This window comes from Myotis myotis, unplaced genomic scaffold (assembly GCF_014108235.1).
Source record: "Myotis myotis isolate mMyoMyo1 unplaced genomic scaffold, mMyoMyo1.p scaffold_m19_p_5, whole genome shotgun sequence".
Classification (NCBI taxonomy): Eukaryota; Metazoa; Chordata; class Mammalia; order Chiroptera; family Vespertilionidae; genus Myotis; species Myotis myotis.
In genome coordinates, this window is record NW_023416357.1 from 13,394,019 (window position 1) to 13,415,894 (window position 21,876).

The window sequence follows — 21,876 nt, forward strand, 5'->3', positions numbered from 1 at the left end:
AATTATGCCGAATAATCAGTGACCGTGAGGATACGTGTCCTGCCCTTCCACATTTTTTTTTTTTTACTGCATGAAATGTTTCATCATTCAGTTGAAAAAAAAAATGTCTTGCTTTCTAAAGAAGGAAGAGTTATTGCTAAACTAACACTCTTTTATTAACCAAATAGCCATGTAATATTTGTTACCTAGACAGCTTGCAATCAATTTGTTACTCATTTACTTCCCACTGTCATTCAGAAAGCTTAAAAGTGGTCTACGTGAACACATACAATTGGGCATGTAGCTTTAAAATCCTTATTTATCTCTTTGATTGCTACCTTTTCTTCTTAAAGTTTTAACTCACTGTAGACCTCAGAGGCTTTTTCCTGAATTCTATTTTATTGGGTGCTTAACCATAGTTCCCTTTTGCATCAACCCTTTGGCTTCTAGGGGTTAAATAAAATAGCCCAGGGAAGAAAAATAGATGAAGAATAGCCACAGTGACTAGGGAAGGGCCGTTAATCCTTACTATTGATGATAAGAAACTCTTTTAGTGTCTATTGGTCACCTCCAGCAGAACGACCCAGAAGTTGTGCCCTTCAGCTCAAGACCCAGCCAAACTGTCAAACTGTGATATGATATCGGCGCCTCAAATTGGTTTTTATTTTTAATGCATTAAACTTAAAACTGGAGGGTGTTAAATTCCAAGTGTATAGAGATAGAAATCCAAAAGAGAAGAAGAGTTCAAAGTCATTGAACTTTAAATTGCCACGAGGAATAATCTGATTTTCTTTATCTTTCCCTTTTCTGGTCCTTCCCCCAGTTTCAGCTTCTCTGCTAAAATTCCTGATGTGTTTCTTTATGACACTGTATTAGTCTCCAAAGCTACTATCATCCATATTGTGCTTTCAATGGTCCAGAATGCAAGAGCATCAAGGTGATGTTCTTCACAGCCTCACAACCATCGGTCTTCATGGTATGTCTATGTGGCGGTCACTCTAATTTCTATAGTCTTCCCCTTAAGCATTTTGAGATCCCTGAATTTATAACAATCTCCATTTTTATATATATTTTTTTATCATCCTGTAATAAGGTCTAAGTAAGTGGCTTTCTGACTGGTCTGTGTGAGGTTAGGATAACCTGTAGTGGCCCCACAGCTGCTTATTATGGAAACTGTGTAGGATCTCCAATGAAGATCAGCACACACATTAGCTAGGCTTGTGTGCAAAGATGAACTAGCGCTGTCTGTCAAGTCAGGGCTCGAAACTGTTCGCTTGGGTCTCTCTGTCGATAGAGGTAAAACCAGAAAGCTGTCAGGAGTCAGCGCTTCTCTCCAGTTTACACTAGTATCATAATTACTGGTAAGCTCTGTGTCAGTTGCTTTTCCATAAATAAAGGTCAAAATGACTCAAACCAGCTTGGAGAGTTTTAAAAATAGTAATGCCGGGGCCACCGGCCCTGAGATCCTATTTACATTGTTCTGAGCTGGGCCTGGTCACCAGGATTTTTCAAAGCCCCCAGGTGATGTTAATGAACACACGGCGAGAAGCACTGGCTTGGAGTTTCTGTGCAGAGGTGGCAGTGACCAATAGGGATACCGAATGCATTCTTAAAGTGCTACATCCTAGGAGGTCACGGACTTCATTTGGGGATGTCAGATAACGCATTCTCCAGGTTGACTTACACAGGAATAAAAATAGGTCCCAACCTCAGGGCAGAGAGGTGCCACACACACACTGAGCCTCAATCACACCTGATGACCTGCTGTCCACGGGCTGTGTGATTCCATTTCACACGTCTACATCTCAGATCGGTCAGCCCCACGGCCTGACACAGCACCTTCCCTTTTCATACCTGTCCAGTCTAACTTCTGCTGCCCAGTTCTGTGCTAGGGGAACAGGAGGCAGGCAATACATGTTTAGTAAACCACTGTCGTTAAATGAAGTATGCCCCTGAGCTTCGGAGGAGCTATATGAGCAAGGCTACTTAGCATCATTTTCTTCTCCTGCTGTGAACAAAGTGCTGTGACATCACAGTACAGAAAGCCTTGCTGAATTCTGGAGCCCTGGTCCCTAGTAGAAGTGCCAAATGTATGCCAGTAGCATCCAGTGATTTCAGATGACTGCATTAATTATTGTAAAATGAAATGCTGACCAATGTCATGGGCTTTACTGCTAGCCTCTAAGTTCTTATACTTTATTGTTCTATAACAAATGAAGGTCATCAGAGCTTTGTGATTTTTTTTTTAAAAAAGCCTAGCGCTAACTTCATCAGTATTATCTTCTGCTGTTGGTATGTGTCTTTTATGATATACTTGCAGCTACGCTGAAGGCAGTGTAAGTTTAGGTAAAATGGTACAAAAGACAAAAAAAGGCCAATGGCTGCCTGCTCCATTTAAAATAATTTCTCAGCCGCCCGTGTTTCCATGGGAGGTATATAAAGCTGCCTCCCCTTTAACCTATCTTGTAAATAATTCTGAAGCATCATTATGCCTGGGCACAGCTGGTCCTGGCTTGCTGCTGAGTCCTTCCACAGCTCGCAGAGCACAGCTTTGCCCGCCACCCCAGCCCCATCTCTACTGCTCCCTGCATCCGGCAGTTCAGATGTTCATGCACCTGTCCATGGAGGATACACTAAGTTCTCCCCAAACACAAACCTTAGGAGAGCCAGGAGAAAGGAGAAGGGTGAGTGCATTGATTTCTCATTAGCTATGTTCCAATGTTTTTCAGGGCTGGGCACTGGAGCACATACCTACCTCTGGAATGTGCCCATAAGATGGAAGGGGCTGGTTTCTGAAAGGGTCACCTGTGGGAAGGTTACTGGGCAGGGAACAGTGGTGTTGGGAGTAGGGCAGTGCATGCCAGCAGGTGAGCAGAGCATCTGGTGTGATGGAAGGAAAGTGAGCCCTGTGGGGGTATTCACAGACTTTCTCCTCCCCTGACTGCCCAGAGCATCCTATCACCGCCTGCTGACCACCGGGGCACACCCCTACCCCCACCAATGCGGAATCAGGGCAGGATGAGGGACAGTGCCAGCTGGGGGAGGAAGGAGAGGATTAGGGAGAGAGAAGGTAACCAGGAAGAGAAATCTCAAGGGCTGATTTGAGGATCTGGTGATGAGGGAGAAAGAAGAGGGCTAAATACCAAATCCTCATTACTGTGTTCAGGAGATGAGAGGAACAGAAACTGGAATTTCACATCATTTCTGTTGTGACCCCTGACCTCTGGAAGAAGGCCCATTTTAGAGAACCGCCAGCCATTGGGTGGAGGGGGGCAGCGTGAGTGAATACCCACATCTCTGACGGTAAGTCATATGGCGATGCTCCCTTTTACAGGTGGTTCCAAAGCATGTTTTCTAAGATGCACTTAGAATGTAGATTTAACAAATCTTTTCTAATGACAAGTGGCAATTCTGACTCAGACAAAAGCTTTACTAAAGAATTAACCCTGAAAATGGAGACTAGTTTATTTCCATGGGCATATCAGTTAGAACTCAACATATATTCTAACACACAGTTAGTAGTATATAGTCAATGGTGTTTTTTTCCTCCCTTTTAAAAACAGCTCTGAACCTGATAAGATTTATTTGGTCTCTAAACAAAGATTTCTCAGTAGGCACACAGGGACTATTTGGTTCTGAAGTAACAAATACAAGTTTTTGCTTTAGCTGTCCTTGAAAGCTCACAGCCCATAAAACTTGTCAATTCTAATTTGCTGTGAGTGACTTGAGATATAAGGCAAGTGTGGTGAAAGTCCTTTGGGCTTTTAGCAACCTAAGTTCATCTACTCATTCAACTCAGAACACTTATAGCTTGTTATTTGCATTCACTACCAGGACTTCCTTACCAGGAACCTACTTTTCAATTTGAAGTCAAGACATGAATTGTTGCCATCCACTAAAAATGGTGCCCAGTTAAGATATTACTACTCATTTATGAAAAATTTGATAGCTCAAAATTGTGCCAGTTTTCCAGTCATTTTTAAGTGGAATAAACACATTAATGTAATGACATGAAGCAGAGAAAGAAAAGATTGCAAGGTAGTGGTAGTTTTACATACATCCTCCTTATTTCAGTAAAAGGTATTTTACTGGGGATGTAAAAGTAGCTCAGTAATAAATAAGACAAGGTCAGTGACCAAAAGTATGCACACAGGGTGATTTGATCATAAATTCCTATCTGGGCATTTCATGGTAGGTAGTGATGTTCAGGCCTATAACTTTCCTAGTAAAAGGTCTATTTTGCCTTAAGCAAGCCTAGATACATTGTTCTTGTATATCTAGGTTAACATACCTTTGAAATGCCAGAATAGTTCTCTTTTTTAGACCCCTTCGGAGGCATAACCACCCTCAAGGGAGCACATGGGCTTGTTGCCCTTATACTATTCCTATTTATTGTGAATGCTAAATGTTAACTGCCTTGTAATCCAATCACAGAGATTTCCCCACTTGCTTTCTCTGTCTCTTTAATCGACGACCAGTGGATTTCATATCATCTTCCCTACATTCCTCTGATTCCAAAGGTATAAAAGAACTGCGAGATTGCCATTCTCAGGAGCATTTTCTTAGTCCGTTGAGATCCTGCTTCTGGGCATGTCCCGAGTTTGGCTCAAATGAACTCTTATACAATTTTCTATAGGTTTGGATGCTCTTACATCAATAATATAGAGACAACGGACATAGAATATTCATAGTCTGTGTGGTTGAAGACCAAGCCAGATTTTGCATGTCAATGATCCCTCAGCTCCTCTTTGCTGTTATAAAACAAGCTACCATCTATTTTTAAGGCAAACTGTTTGTTAAAGAGTCATTAAAACTAATTCCATCAACAATTCCAAAAGCTATTAGAGTTAAATATTTAAACTACATTGTAAGTGCCAAAAGGGAGTACTGGCAGTTTGATGCAGAAATAAATGCCACCTGACATACCAGTTGCTTCATTAGTTTGTTTCAGCTTTGGTGCTCCTAATAAAATTTAATTAAATTAGTTTGGATACTTAAAGTTACAGTATATCCTATATAAGAAAAGCCTAATATGCAAATTGTCCCCTCAGGTGGTCTTTTGACTGGGAGTTCAACTGCTTGCTATGATGTGCACTGACCACCAGGGGGCGACATGGCACTGGCAGCTGGTGGCAGTGGAAGTGCTGCCAGCCCTAATGGGCCCTGAGGAGAGCAGCAGGATGCTGGAGGTGAGTGGGTGGCGCCAGGTCAAGGTGGGTGTGAGGGGGGGCCTGATCACCCGGCTGATCACCCTGCAGATGGCGACCAGCAGCTGCAGCAGGGGACAGGGCCGCCTCCTGGCTCCCAGGCACTGAGGGAGCTAGGTGGGGGACCTGGCCCCAACTGATTGCCCCACAGGTGCAGGCGGGATGGTGGAGCAGGTGAGGGGGTGGTGCCAGGCCAAGGCAGGGTGCCAGGCGGGATTGTGGGGCTGTGAGGCTGGGGGCGCAAGCTGGGGCCCGATCTCCGCAGGCCACCCCAAGGGACCCCCCTCCCCCCATGCATGAATTCATGCACCAGGCCTCTAGTATAAGGATAAGAATCTATCTCCAGCAGTACCATATTTTAAAAGCAAATACTGAGTAAATCCACTTTAGAAGTTTAAGTTACTGCATTGGCCTAATTCTAAACAACCAATATCAACAAGATGATCTGCCAAGTTGGAAAGAAATTTTATATAATTTGGTTGAAGAAAATGTACCATTGTTAACTGCAAAGTAGTTAATTGGTACCAATGTAATGCAGAAAACCTGCTCCAAAAACTGAAATAAGACTAGATTAGCCCTCCTGTTTTCTGGGTCCCACCTTTGAGATCTTTAAACAAAGGTCTGACATAATGGTCTTTATCAATGGCCTTTGTGTTCCAAGTGGGGCTGCAAAGTGAGATTCAGGGTGAAACTAAGCGAAGTTCAATCTTCAGGTTTGTTGATCCAAATGGCTGGCTTTTAGCCTAAAAATCATTTCAATATTAGAAAAGCCAGGTATTTTACATATATACTCAACAGCAGCCAATAAGTTCAAAGCTCATCCTGGATCCTAACCTCAAGGTCTCCACATTCCACCCCATTTTTACATGCTTCAGATCATGGGAATGGAAGCAGAGTCAATGAAGCTAAAATGCTGGTATGGCTACACCGATGCAGTTATTTAGTAAGCATTAATAAGTAGCTCGCACTGTACTAGACACAGAGGCAAGAACAGGGAAAGAGGGTAGGCACAGCTCCTGAGCAGGAGATGGACATTTAAAAATGATCCCCTCACATCACGTCTGGTAGTAAGAGCCATGGAGGAAAAGTACAGGCTACTCTGAGATGGTAACTGGCCTTGGAGAGTTGGCGGGAGTCAGGGAGGTTTCCTTGAGGAAGTGACAGTTATACTGAGCTGGGAGCAGCCAGGCCTTGTGGGAGGAGAGGGAAGGAAAGGAAGGGCAAGGAGGGTCGAGGAGGCCAGTGCTGCCGAGACAAAGTGATAGACGGGGAGGCCACAGGGAGGTGAGCTTGGAGAGATGGGTAGGACTTTATCATAAGAGAACTGGAAGCTGCTGAAGAGTTTTAATCAGGGGACTGACAAGGTTAGATTTTGATTTATAAAAGTGTATTCTGAATGCTAGATTGAAGGTGATAAGTCCCAACTGATATGTTTTATTTCATATTTTGATGCTACATATTTTACTAGTGAGCAGAACATGGCTGGCTCTCCATGGAGTGTGTGGGCACTGTGAGGTCCCCAGGCTTCACATGGGGACGGCTGACAGCCTGGCACAGGCACTGTGCTATGACAGGGCAAGGAGCAACAGCAGGCAGCACCGAGCTGTGTCCATAGCCTAGGCCGTCCTCACTTCTTCCCCGAGGTGCTGTAATGTTCTTGATGTTGCTGGAGCTACAAAAAGAGAGTCTGGAAATTTATAGTCCGTCCTCTTTTCCCACTGAGCTGGCCTTTCTGCATGAGACTAAGGGGTCAGGGACTCGGGGCACTTTTCAAAATTGAAGCCAACTGGTAATTACTGCAGAAGCATTTTCAATTCGTGGAAGTACTGTGGGCTCTCAAGAAAGTGATTCTTGTAAAAAACGGGCAGAGGTTTCAGAAGGAGACCTGGTGTTGGTGCGCACACAGCAGGAATGTCATGGGCACAGGCATCTCGGTAGCCTTTTGTTCATTTTTCCACTTTGTAGTGGAAACTCTGCATTTCAGTTCGGCCCATTTCTCAGCCTCCCTTGCAGGGGTATTTGGCCATGTCACTAAGATCTGGAAGTATTTCCAAAGGCATGCTCCTAAAATGAAAAAAGCATGTCCTCCCTGCCCCTGTCCCTTCCAAATGCCTGGAATGTGGATGGACTGAGGGTCATTGAGGAGATGCAGATGGGGCGACACTCCAGAGCACTGAGTGAGACGGAGCCGAGATCATGGTTGGAGGTGTGATATCAGACTGGGACCACTGCCTGAAGAAGTCCTTGTCCTACTCCCCAGAACCTGTGAAAATGTTCCTTCATGGCAAAAGGACTCTGCAGGTGTGATTTAAGCTAGAGATGTTGAGATGGGGAGTTAATTGAGAAGTTCTGAGTGGCTCCAATGTAATCACAAGGGTTCGTATAAGAGAGATGAAGGAGGGTCTCGAGAAGGTGATGTGGAAGCAGAGAAAGATATTCAAAGATGCTGGGCTGCTGGCTCAGACTGTGGAGGGAGAATGGCAGCTTCTAGAACAGGAGTGGGCAAACTTTTTGACTCGAGGGCCACAATGGGCTCTTAAACTGGACCGGAGGGCCGGAACAAAAGCATGGATGGAGTGTTTGTGTGAACTAATATAAATTCAAAGTAAACATCATTACATAAAAGGGTACGGTCTTTTTTTTTTTTTTTTTAGTTTTATTCATTTCAAAAGGGCCGGATCCGGCCTACGGGCTGTAGTTTGCCCACGGCTGTTCTAGAAGCTGCAAAAGACAAGGGAAGGGATTCTCTGGGACCTTCAGAGGGAGCCCGTCCACACCAGCACGCTTTAGCGAAGAGTGTTGAAACCCATTGGGCTTTTGATTTGTAGAACCGTAAGATCATGAATTTGTGTTTTTTCAAGCCACTGAGTTTAATCATAATGTATTCACGCAGCAACAGAAAACTAACACAGAGAACAACACATTTCTAACTTCTTAAAAGCCATGCTGACTAGATGCAACTGATTAGAACTGTGGACAACTTGCTTTAATGAAATACCTGTGATAAGGCACTGCAACAGGTTGCTCATGTGACTTTCCTGTTGTCTCCATTTTGGCTAAGGAATAAGGCAGGAATAACAGATGCCCCATTGGTCGCTCCACATTCTCTAAGGAAAGTACCGGATCATCCCTCCATAGTTGTGAAGGTGGAGGACAAAAGAGAATTCTCGAGTATTAGCACGTGACCCAGCTCCAGTGTCTAGATTAGGCTGAAACTTGTCCAGAGGGTGGAAGGGCTGGTGGTGAGAGCGTCCTTGGAGGTGGGGGCTAGGCATTCCCGCCTCCCGCTCCAGGGCCCAGGGCGCGAACCACTTACTCAACTCGACCGCGGGTTCTCTGGAGTTTGGGGTTTGCAGGGACTTTTTCTTGAGTGACATTAGCAGGTTGATTCATAGACTCGGTGCCGGGGACATACTGACCCTGGAGCTCAGGAAGCTTAAGTTTTACGTCCCCTCCGAGGCCTGTGCCAAGTTTTATATTCCTAAAGTGTACTCTTCTTAAATGGGACTTTCAAAATGATCTAAGCTGCAGGGGCACACACTCTGATCCACTTTGGTCCATGTGCCATGGAGCAGCAGAGCCTGAGGTGATGGAGAGGTCAGAGGAGTTACCGGAGGAGGCCAGGTCCTGCCAGCGGTCCTCAGTTAGGGGCTGTAACAATGAGCAAACACACCACTGTCCCACGAGAGAAGGAGCTAGAACGTGGGCATCACCCACAGACGTATGGACCTATGGCAGGCTGCACAGCACTGGCCAGGCTCTCCTCTCCTCCCACTTCCCTGCTAGAGCCTGGTGGGTGAAGGGCACTGAGACACGGGAGGGAACAGCTTGTGAGAGGGGGAAGAGCTGGAGATGGAAAGAGAAGAAACGGACCAGGCTTTTCCTGCCAAGTGGATTAGACTCTAATAGACGTAACATCATCCGTCTACTGAGAAAGGAGGGCTGAGGTGGAGTGAAGTAACTTGAATGGTGATGAACTGGCATTAAACTGAGGGAGCTTTCTAGTTTCTGATCCCACCCCTTCCCCCTGCTTTCGTCTCTGGGGTATTTTTGAAGGTTTTTATTTAAAATGTGATGTGTAAAGCCTCGTGAAAGAGTGAGGCACAGAGGAAACGTTTAATTTGGGCTCTGCTAGGGACTTGGGGATCCATCCCACCGACAGCTATAACTTAGTCACTTCTGGTTTAGCAGCTGCCATGTGCATCGATTTCCACTTCTGCACAATTGATTTTTGCTTCTGTTCCCATTTGTGCCTGTTTTTGGACAGATATCATATGATGAGTGTCTGAGAATTGTCTCAGAGAGGTCAGGGGACCTCATGAAGGAAGCCCTTACTTGTCAATACAAACATCCACGAACAAACGCTTAGGATTGTGGCGGAGACAGTATCATAGCTGAGTTAACCTCCGCCTTTTCCTTCCCCCCGCAACCTGACATCAAGTGGTTTAGAAAAGGAAGAACCTGAGAAGCTGAAACTGTAAGTCTTGAGGACACTAGACCTGTTTTAGAATCTGGCTAAACGTCCTTCTGTCCCTCCAGTCATTTCTTTGGGAAGAATTTTCTGGCACAGTAATAAGGTTAATAAATTCCTGAGAAGTAATTTCCTCGATACAATGACAGTTCTGCATTCAGTAGTTTCATTTATTTCTGTAGAGGGTTTACTGCTTTTCTATCATCATCTTAGATATTGCAAAGTAAAAAATCTATTAATTTTCAAAATGGTAACATGTTAATGTAAGTATCAAGGTATTTCTCGCCCTTCTTACTGTAAGACTTAAAGATAAAAAATTTAAAATGTTGACTGTGTTGTGCTTTCTTTTCTTCACAGCATTTCAAGCTATCTTCCCAGCTCTCACTGGAGTCCTGTGTTGATTACTGACCGTCCAGCAGGTGAGGGTGACGAAGGGCTGGGAAGCATGAGCCCAGGACTTCAATTTGCAGGACTCTGGGCTCATCACCGGTCAGTGGCCAGCATCCTGGAAGCAGCAAAGGACAAGGCGAGGGCTGTGTTCACTCTCTCACCCACTATGGCTTGGACATCTGAGGAAGTCTGCAGGCCTCCCTCTCCCATCCATAATTACTTATTGATTTCTTGTTTTGTGAGTGCAGTGGTGGCCAGAGCCAATGCAATGAAGACAACAGCAGGAAGAAGAGAGAGCCCTGTGTGAGGCAAACGAGAAGGGCACGACTCCTCCCCATCTTTGCTCATTATTCACTGGTGGAATGGTACGTGCAACCTGAGAGTCTATTTCCCGACAACAAAAGGAAGGACATTTAAAGATTAGTTTTATGTTTTGTTTCTCTCATCCAAATGACAATAGTGAATGCAGTATCTCTACCTAGAGGAACACGACCTAATTCAGTTTCAAGCACAGGTGGTCTGGCATTCTGTAAGCTCATTGTTGCAAGATACTGATATTTCACGGAGCGGGTGGGAGGGTGAATGTACTACCGGGACACAACTGGAAAAAACGCTGGCTGTGAATATTGGTGCGGGAGAATGAGTCTGGTCCTAACCTTGCTGCCTATCAAGAAGAGTTTGGCTCTGACATTTGCTCCATCTTTGATTTGATCCCTGCATTTATGAACTAAGGCTTTTAATTACTCACGGAGAGGCTGAGTAGATGGTGTTCTCTCTGAAGCCCTTTGAAATACTTAGAGCAAAATAATGAGCCTCAGTCCCATAAGCTAAACACTGGAAAATCCTCTCCTCCTACTTGACAATAGGGACTGGCCTGTCCACTTCCACGGTAACTTCACAGGGTCTGCTTTAAGGGCCTGGGTGTCTGCTAGACAAGCAGCCCGGGGAGAAGCGAGGGAATGGGAGGACAGAGGTGGATTTCCCTCAGTTCTCAGGGCTTCTTTCAGTGCCCAATGCTCAGAGACATTTTCATCATGGTGTCCTAGGCTTCCTGCTCTTCTACTCCATGTGGGGACGTGCCTGTGCCTAAGAGGACAGAGCAGGTTCAGGGGATGTGGAGCTCCGTGATTTCCTATAGATCAATTACCCTGAGAATTGCTATAGATCAACTGCCATGATCTCAGGTCTTCACACGGAATGGGCTGGGATGGCTCCAGGCTGCTTTTCTAGGAAACCTCAATGGTAGCCTGGAGTTTTCTGGGGCTTTGCTGGGCAGGTGGAAGTCGGGGAATCATGCGGAGCTGGTGTGTTTACTCCAGGAATCTAGAAATGAGTCCCACCCAAGGCTGATGTCATGGGAGCTGGAAGGGAGTCTCCTGCTGGCACCGTGGCCTGGGGGCCAAGCACACAAAGGCAGGAATACTCACCGGCACCAGAAACAGTCAGGCATGCTGGTGGTAATCCTTTAATAAGAAGTTATTGGGCCCCAGCTTGAGAGGAAACATGAAGATCTTGTTTGCATTATTAATGACTAAACATTAACACAGGACTATGTAACTATAACTGAAGAAAGATTTTGATCCATAGCCTAAAAACTACGTGTTCAATCTTGGTTGCTTCTGAGTGCAATTGATAAACAAGCTAACATTTTAAGTGACTGCTATGTAAACAGCACTTGGAAGCTAAATAGGCCACATACATTTTAAAACCAAGGCCTGTTACTGAGTTTGTGTTCAGGAAGCTCCACTGAATTGGTCTGGGACTTAATGCATCATGAAGACCAATAAAACAGTGGTCTGTACTGGCTGGGAATTGGGTACACTTCCATTTTCTTAGTCATTAAGCTGAGGGTTACATCAGAAGCTTCACAGACACTGGTGGACAAAAGTGGAATTTAGGACTTTGGGAAGCAGAAGTCAAGCAGTTTAAGTAAACTGAGAATTGCAATTTTTAAAAAGTTAAACCATCTACTTTATTTTTACCAAAGATATAGAGATGATTTAGTTCACTTATTTCTTCACTTTATTCTTATTTTCTAGCTTAGAGTAATGCAGCCTCTTTCAAGCAGCATTTGTATATTTTATGACACACATTTATGGTGGCCCTTAATTCAGAGTTCTGTTCGTTAGGAGTTGATATTAATTGGACTCCAGTTGGAGGCAAGTTTCCCTGTAATTTCTCTGACAGAATGACTTTTAATGTAAGTTCCTAATGGAAATCCTCCCACAATTAATATTTGAACCAAGAAAGAAAGTGGTTTTCTATAAAAGTACAAATAAATCTTATCTAGATATTAAATATTATAGCACCTAATGCGGCAATACTTTAAGCAGTAGGCCCAAGCTATTTGTGTGTCTTAAAAGTCATTCTTTAAAAGTTTGAATTAAAAATTTTTTATTCATTCAAACTGATTTACCCTACAATTATTTCAGATTAGTAAGAAATGACCTTAATTCAGACTTGAGAAAGAGATTAGAGATGTTTCGCAGGGAAGGTGATATAAAAAACTTAAGGGATATGAGGAAGATTTAGATGGGCAAGAAGTGTAGAGGATGAAGCACAGACTTGTGGAAAGGTGGAGGGGAAGGGATGGTGCGTGAGCTGGGAACACAGAGTTAGGTACATCTGGTGGCCAAGGGCGGGCGGAGAGCAGGCATGAGCTAGGGAGCTAAGCTGTTTGGACTCTGCCCTGAGGGCAATGGGAGCCGCGGAAAGATGTTGCTCCGAGGACTAATTTAATCAGATTTGTTTTTTAGAAAGTTCACCCTTACCACCCTCTGGAGGAGAATGGACTAGACAGAAGGAATCATGAAGGTGGGGCCGAGTGAGGAGTCTGTGACAATAATCTGGCAGATGAAGACAGAGGTCTGTGGCCATGATTGTAGAAAGAAGTGAATGGAGAGCATTATGCTAAGTGAAATAAGCCAGTCAGAGAAAGATAAATATCACATGATCTCACTCATTTGTGGAATATAATGAACAACATAAACTGATGAACAGAAATAGAAGCATCAAACAGACTGTCCAACCTATGAGGGAAGGCGGGGGGTGAGGGGATAAGAGATAAACCAAAGGACTTGTATGCATGCATATGAGCATAACCAATGGACACAGACAGTAGGGGGGTGAGGGCATATGCTGGGAGGTGGGCGTGGCCAGGGAGAGGTCAATGGGGAAAAAAGGAGACTTATGTAATACTTTAAAAAATAAGTAATTAAAAAAATAACTACAAAAAAAGAAGTGAATGGAGGTGGAAGTCTGGGCCTTCTGGTGGTTGGATGTAGACATGTGAAGAAGAAGAAAGAGCCAGATGGCTCCTGGCAGTGGCCTGGGTGATGGGTGGAGGGCTGTGCTAATCAGTGATCAGAGGTGCAGGGAGAAGGGTGGAGTCCAGGAGAAGTAGGTCTGTTTGAGATCTGATTTGTTAGAGCTGCTGTGGGCATCTGAGTAGGTTATTGAGTACGGGGTTAGATGTAGGAAGAGAGATTAGGCTGGAGAAACATTCAAGAGACCACAACTGTGGATGGTGACTGAACCCAGGGAGCATTAGGGACACCCAGGAAGAGGCCATGCGTGAGGTGAGAAAGATCTAAACACAGAACCCTGGGGACATCAACATTTACAGAATGAACAGGAAGAGGAGCCAATTAAGGATGGAGAAGTAGCACCCAGAGAGCCTGAAGAAGCTCAGGGATGGCGATGTCATGGGGGTCAGGAGAAGATGATTGTTGTGGGTCATGCTATTTTACCACATTTTCAACCTAGAAATGAACAGGATCATGGCACGGCCTTTTCTCGGGGAAATATGGCATGCATGCTATTTAATGAGCCAGGGCTGGAACTCACATCTTCATATCCCAACCCCAGACTTCTCCATGGTCCTCAAGACAACATTAGTTTTCAACATACTTGACCTGCCATATTCATCACTAAAATGAAATAAAATCACTAACCACTTCTAAAACCCTGGTAGCTCTCATTGTCATTAATGCTCCTCCTATAAAACTTAATTTGTTTTAACCAAACCCCGCTGTGCAAGACTCTTCCTTCTGGGACTGTTTCAATGCAAATATCCTAGGCAGACACAGCTGCTGAGGAAAATGACTGTGGGAGGAGACACTGGGTTAGGCATCTAAGGGCTGGGAGGAGATAGGTAGAGGGAACCAAGAAGAAAGCAATCTGTGAAAATGTAGGTCGAAGTGAATGGTGACAATGATGGTGATGATGACAAAATGAAATCCTGGATCCTCATGTCTAGCTGCCTGTGGACAGGATGGCAAGGAGCATCTATCAGCCAAGCAGCATGGAGAAATGTCTTAGAATTAACAACAGTGGTCTTGTTGGTATATGCCTCTCCAGTTTATGGAGCTCTCTGCTGACTGCTGTCACATTGGGGACAACCAGCAATCCTGGAAAGCCACTGTTATGCTACACACTTCATGGATGAGAAACCCAAGAGACTGCGGTTGGACTAACAGAGAGATGCCGCAATCTCCATGAAAGGATGCAAAGGTTCTATGATGCAAGGGTTCAGGAAAGTTCAACTCTGGTGCACAAACCCCTACGGGCCTGAGGTCATGTCCAGCAGTCTGGAGAGAACATTGTGCCAGACAGGAGAACTGCCACAGACCACTGTAAGGGTAGAGACCGGTAGGAAGGGATGCTCACAGGTTTGGATAACTGGAGAGAGAACAAGTCCAGTGTGATGACCGAGAGGCCTGGTGAATTAGAGGGCTCCTTGTTGCCTTTCAGCCAAAGTCAATTCTACGCTGATGGGCAAGGGGGCTCAAGAAAACCTGCCCAGTGCCACACTGCTGGTAGGTGGCAGGCGGTGCCATTAACGTCTGGCCATTGATTCTAAGTGCTTTGCTCTTTGTACTTCACCAAATAGTGTAATGAGCCTCTCAGACACTATTCGCTCCCTAGCTTTGTTAGTAGTGGGAGTCTCAGCCTCAGGGAAGGATCAGCTCATCTGTTTCTTCTGCTTCAAAAAAAACTTGGAGGGTCCCACCCCCACGTGACTCAGTGGTTGAGCATCGACCTATGAACCAGGAGGTCATGGTCATGGTTCGATTCTCGGTCAGGGCACATGCCTGGCTTGCAGATTCGATCCCTAGTGTGAGGTGTGCAGCAGGCAGCCAATCAGTGATTCTTTCTTATCATTGATGTTTCTATCTCCCTCTCCCTCTCCCTTCCTCTCTGAAATCAATAAAAATACATTTAAAAAAAAACCTTTGGAGGGACAGATTCATTTTGGGAGCTACATTGCAGAAGGGGTGCTGTTGAAATTGCATGCATGCGGGAAAAAGGGAAGGCAATGGTGAAGGCCATGGCAATGCCCGTGTATTAGAGCTGAGCATGTCGGGCCTGGGAAGGGCCAGCCTTGTGGGATGGGATGGCTACGTTACAGAGGGTAAGGCTTTCAGAAGGAAGAGAAATTTGACTTTTGCAGAATGGCATTGAAGGGCAGAAGCGTCAGATAAAGATTTTTGCTTAATGCAAGTAAGAAGCTCTGAATAAGCACAGCCATTCTGAAATGGAATAATATGCCTCATTAGGTAGTAATTGCAATTGATATTAAAGGTATTTGAACAAAATGAAATGACGTCTGGAGCCAATACTGCCTTTTTGCCTCTGGTAACATAACTACCTTCCTCCTGCCACAAAGGCCTTGCTGCCACCTTGCCCGTCCTCCCTCCCAGCAGGACGTGTGGTATGACTGAGTTCTTTGTTCTGGGATATGAGCAGGAGTCTGACAACTTTTGTACCAGTTGCTTAAAAGGATATCACCGGCCCTCTCTCCTTTCTCCCTTCCTATGGGCTGCAGTGAGAGGGGGAAGGGCGAGGGAGCTTTGCCCACACAGGCAAGGACAGCACCCCCGTGCCAGGCAAAGCAATAGGACAATCCCAGGATCACACACTGGTCCCAGGCCACCTGCCTAAGCAGATATGGAAAGAGATACCTGTGTAGCTTGGGCTTCTGTATTTTTGAGTCCCTCTGCTAGAATGCTGTGTTCAGATTAGTATAACTATTTTTTTTGGATGTGTACAGATTATTAAGGTATTATATCAGGAACTGTAAGCAATGATTTCTGTAATTTTATAATTCTATGTCTATCCCTCCCAAAAGAAAGATTTATCTGCTTTCTTCCCAAACCCGCTGTCCCAACAGTCCTCAACATAGTCAAACATAGGTACTCCAGTAGGTCAGTGGCCTCGTTTTTTTAAGGTACCAAGGTTCAAAGAAGTCAAGAACTTTTGATCTCCTGATTCTCTTTTATCCCCATGTCAGGCCTGTTCCTAAGGCTCATCTTCTTTTCCTTTAGAAAACATCTTCTGCAATGACACAGGTGATAAGGAAATGTTAAAGTTCTATTTGTGGTTATCTAAATGTGGGGACTGGCTTATTTATTTATTTTTCTAAAGCAATGCATTATTTAGACCGTGTGTGATAATATTCTCCTGTTCTTGTTTTCCCTTCGGGGAGAACCCGAAGTCCAGGCCTCCCTGAAGTTGAAGGTATGGCTAACACAAATATGTTTTCGCTCTAAGGAATTGAACATCATTTTGTATTGGTCAACACACTCGGCCAGAAGAATACTTTGATGTATTAAATACATCTCTAAGTAAAATGAAGGAGTTGAGCTCATAAAATGAGATGCCAGCCCCCTTGTCTGGGTCCTAGGAAGAAATAAGCCAGGGACAGATGGGCCTTTAATTCTGTCCCATAGATTTGCCATTTTTTTAAAAATACATTTTATTGATTTTTTTACAGAGAGGAAGGGAGAGGGATAGAGAGTTAGAAACATTGATGAGGGAGAAACATTGATCAGCTGCCTCCTACACACCCCCTACTGAGGATGTGCCCACAACCAAGGTACATGCCCTTGACCGGAATCGAACCTGGGACCCTTCAGTCCAAAGGCCGACACTCTATCCACTGAGCCAAACCGGTTAGGGCTGCCATTTTCATTTCAAATTTCTTGTCTTCACTCATCTTTTTCCTCTTATCCTTAATGCCCTCACCTCTTTTGTCCCAATTTATGCAAACTCCATGAATGTTTTAAGATTTTGCTCAACAATTTTCCTACTCTTAATTCATCCCTAACGTCTGTGGTGTATAATTCCAAACTGAATAAAGTTGCCAATAATTATTCCATATTTCATTTTCACCCAGGGTAGCTACTCTCCAGCTCTTGTGTTTTCTCTGAAACTCTGCCTGTTCTAAGCCTATATTAGGTGTTTAGCAAATAGATCTGACGCACAGATAAGTAGAAGATATGGATCATTTTTTTAATGATATGAAAATTGTCAAAGAAGAACAAGATAGAAGTCTATTCCCCCACTGAATAAAAACAATTCCCGAGGATGAATGAATTCGGTTTTCTCCCCAAATGGGAGTTTCCAAAAGAAGTGCTTTTGTGAATGTTGAGCTTTGCTATTAGCAGCACTTAAGATACTGAGCACAGAGGTCCTCACTTCCTTTCACATCTGCGTAACTTGAGAATTATTAACATCAGCTCCTTCTCCATCCTTTCTCGTCACGGGTCAATTAAAAACATCACCGACAGTTTCTCCAGCTCATGCTTCTCGAATCTCCTCGCATGAAACACATTTTAAACCATCTTTCACTTTCAAGTTTTAACTCCATTAAATTCCTGTCAACACATTCTTTTTTATTTTTTAACATGGAAACAGAAAGACAATGATACTTTTTGAACTCTACCACTGACATAGAAAAAAAAGTAGGATTGAAAACATACTACTCAAAAACAAGTAACTTGTTGAGTCTCCCAAAGCAGTTTCCCTCCAATGCACATGCAAGGAGGATTATTTCAGCAAAGGATCGGAGGTAGAGTGGAGTTTATTTGAGGCACTAATATTTCTCGGAGCTTCTGGAACCACTTATTCAGAATGACCGGCCCCTTTCTAACTTATGGCGAGTCCTTCTTGTCTCGCTGCCTGTTTAGCTGAAGGATCCTGTCCTGCGAGAGAATTCACTCGGCTGCTGGAGGGGCTTGAGGAGGCAGTTACCAGAGATGCTGGGATATGAGCTTCAGGCAAACCAAAATGGAACCCACAACATGTGAGATGAAGGGTTTACCAGTGGTTCTCGACCTTCTGGCTCTTTAAATACAGTTCCTCATGTTGTGACCCAACCATAAAATTATTTTCGTTGCTACTTCATAACTGTAATGTTGCTACTGTTATGAATTGTAATGTAAATATCTGATATGCAGGATGGTCTTAGGTGACCCCTGTGAAAGGGTCGTTTGACCGCCAAAGGGGTCGCGGCCCACAGGTTGAGAACCGCTGGTTTACCCCAATATGCATACTCGATAGGAGAGGATATAATTTATCTAGAATGCTCCTTTCACACTGCATTTTGCAATCTCTGTTTCAGCTTCCTCTCAGGGGACAGGAAAATCTTGAAAGGGAAATACATAGGCTAAACTTCATAAATTTAAAGTGCAAAGTATGAACCCCTAAGGGAAATAGGAAGACCTTGGGGAAATCTAGAAATAGACTATATGTAAGTAGAGCCAGTTATTAAGTATTTATATTTTCCCATCGGCTTAACAAAGGACAAATATTCCTTCTGGCAAGATGGGTTTTGTGTCCTCTGATGTGGGCTTCTTGCTGCTGAACATCACCCCCAGACCAGAACTGGTAGGCTGGGGAGGCAGGCAAAGACATGGGGGCTCTCTCTCCTGCTCCTCCGCCATGCCAGCCACCAGGGGCAGCAAGGAGGCACGGGGGCAGTTGTCGATGGAAGCCCATGAATCTCCTCCAGCCCAGGTTATGCTTTCTGAGTCCCCACAGAAATCAATGATATTTTCCTCCCCTATTTGCTAACTCAAACCTACTGTGCAATCACCAGTCATTTAAACTACCCATGTTTGCTGGTTTGGTAACAACAAAACAACAACTTCTGGGAAACCTTGTTAAAGAATTCTCCCCTCCTAAGCAAAAAAAGAGAAGCTATGCATACCTTTTTAGTAGCATTTGGAAATGAGATGTAGAATCTAAGTTTCTAGATGCAACATTTTTCTCTTCAGGTTTTATTTTTAAAACATTTTGGGGATGAAGAATTCTTTGAAATGTATTTAAAAAATTTCCTGCCTGCCTTGAGAGAGGGCACTGAACACTCAGCTTCTTCCTCACGCTCCGTGGCCGGCTGGTGGCAGGAACCTGGTGAGGGCTGGGCTGGGAACACGGGTCAGACTGTTGGGCCTTCCACCCAGTGTTCCTGGACTTCCTGAATTGCTTTTTCTATTTCTTTCTGTCTCCTCTCCACAATTACTTGTTGATGCTTGCTGTTTGTCTCTCTTTTTTTTAATTTCTTTTACAAAATCCCTTAGTTCATTAATTTTTAGTTGATCATAAAATATGGAAGCTCAGGGAAAAAAAGCTTATTTTGTTTCTTGTCAGAAGAGCTAGGCTAAGGCCCTATTGGACTTTCCGTCCAATCCAGAAAGTTCCTGGGTCTTGGTGTATGTCCAGACACTTGGTGAATCGTTTCTTCTGCTTCGTCATCAATTCTTCCCTTTCAGTTGCTTCCATTACTCAGACTGTTGGGACAAGTAACCTCCACATCTAGGATGCATCGTGCTAGGACCAGGTATAGTGTCCTTTGGCTGAGGGCTGTGTATCGCTCATGAGCCCAGAGGGTAAAGCAAACCTTACCTTTTTGTAGAGACTCCTCAGGTCTCGGTACTGCCACATGCTGTTGAGGACCTGAGATGCGGCCTTGACCACTTTGGGAGAATGTCTGGTAAAAAAGACAGGACATGCAAGATGGTGAGTGAACACACTATTGTCAGGACGTGACAAGAACAGACACCCTCCTGGCTTCCTGGCTGTTCCTTTCAGCTTGGGGAGCACAGCGGATAGTTCACCAGTCTCCTGCCTCATTCTCAACACACCCCTGAGGGCAGGAGACAGGAGCACATCACAGTTTGCCAAAGAATGTCCAAAATGCAAACAGAAGAGTCAGAAGGCACAAGTTTAGCATCTGACTATGAAACAGAAGAGAAAAATAGCGATTAGGAAGGGCCAGATTCAGGGGTTTTAACAGCACGTTGTGCAGCACCTGTGCAGTTAGATGAACGATATTCATCTTCTCAGCAGAAGCGTGAGAGCATAGCCAGTGTTGGCTCTACATGCCTGCCCGGCTGCAGGGACTTGCTCTTCACCTGCTGCCAATGCCAAGAGCAAGAGATTGGCAGTGCCACAGACAGTGGGCACACGCTGCCGCGTGTGCTCTCACAGGTACCCAGAGAAAGAGAAAGCGTCTATAAGACAACCCTTCCTACGATTAACGCTCCATCCTTTGGGCCATAGTGAGAAAGTAAGGTCACATTAGACCTTTGGATTAGTGGTTCTTACCATTTTTTTTTTTGAGTCATGGCTTTGAAATCCCTGTGAAATTATAACTAAATATTTTGCCTTTTGGTTCCGTGCCACTCTGCATCTCAAAACAGACAGATCAATGTGTCCATGTGGGTGTAATTCAATCAACTTCTTGGAAGTCGCTTAGACTAGTGGTGAGGGAAAACTATTAGCTACCTGCGGATTCTTTGTTCTAACAGGCTGGTTCTACAACCCAAGTCTAATGGCTGCCACTGACCTCATGCCCATATCAGGGGCTGGCACACTTTTTCTATAAAGGATCAGATAACGAATATTCTGTGCTTTGGGGGCCATACGGTCTCAGTTGCAGCTACTCAATTCTGCCATTGTAGCATGAGAGGAGTCATAAATAATACATAATGGAATGATGTGGCTGTGCCAATTAAGTGTAATTTATAAAAGCAGCTGGTGGCTGAGATCTGGCCCAGGAGCCACATAGTTTGTCCATCCTGGTCTATCTGAATGGTGACTCCTGGAGCTGCACAGATTAGAACCAATGCAAAGTCCACTCCCAAAGCTGACCCATGAGGCAGTGGCCCATCGACACCCTGAGAGAGAATATCTGAATCGAGACCGCAAATGCCTTTGAAATAGAATGTGAGCAGATGGTTAGATGAGACCAGGTTGAGGTTGGATTTGAGAGCCGGAATAAAATGGATGGATGTTGCGAGAACAAGCATTTTGTAAAGAAATTATGGGATATTAATACATGGTCAATTAAATGTGTGCTATTTTCCTGGATCTTCGTGTTAGCAATTTAGACCAACTAAGTCTAAGGTTTCTTCATTGGCAACAGTAACAATCACTCTTACTATTATTACTACTGAGATGGAATTCAGTATTGGCTGTTGGTAAATCTATTAGTTATATCATGTACTTTTAAAAGAAAAAATATAGAGTTATTATAAATTCTAAATTATGTTCCTCTATGAGAGATGAATTATAGTTAAGTAACAGATATATTTTCGTTTTACTAAAATGGATGATTGCTAAATGAGTTCATCATTTATGCCAGTACCATGTAATATTAAATTCCTTTGACTTAAAGGCAGAGAATTTTAGATCTCTACATGGATATAGATACGGGTACATTTTAATCTCATACAATTAATGTTGAACAAAGATAAAATCCTATGTTTTGCTGTGTTTTATTATTGTTAGCTAGATATTTATCCATGACAATAATCAAACAACTCTAGAGAAACATTAACTAGTGATAATGTAGTTGAAACATATGCATTAATTATGCAAAAATTCCTCTGATACAGTAATTTTTTGTTTCTACTTCTTGCTTAGTTACAAAATAAAGACTGTGCATGTGTAATGATAGCAGGTTTTAACCTTTCAATTAAAATGCCAATACAGCTCAGTGTTATAATAACATGTGAAGGTTAAAGAATCATTGCTTTCTTAAGG

General features: G+C 44.0%; 1 protein-coding gene across 3 annotated transcripts in view; it reads right to left on the reverse strand.

The window, feature by feature from the left end:
• CTNND2 (catenin delta 2) overlaps nucleotides 1-21,876 on the reverse strand; it is a 795,027-nt gene that overhangs the window by 19,586 nt on the left and 753,565 nt on the right. For all 3 annotated transcript variants that reach the window (XM_036310692.1, XM_036310691.1, XM_036310693.1), the window contains one exon: nucleotides 19,735-19,819. In XM_036310692.1, coding sequence (XP_036166585.1) covers nucleotides 19,735-19,819 — 85 coding nt within the window. The remainder of the gene's footprint in view (nucleotides 1-19,734; nucleotides 19,820-21,876) is intronic.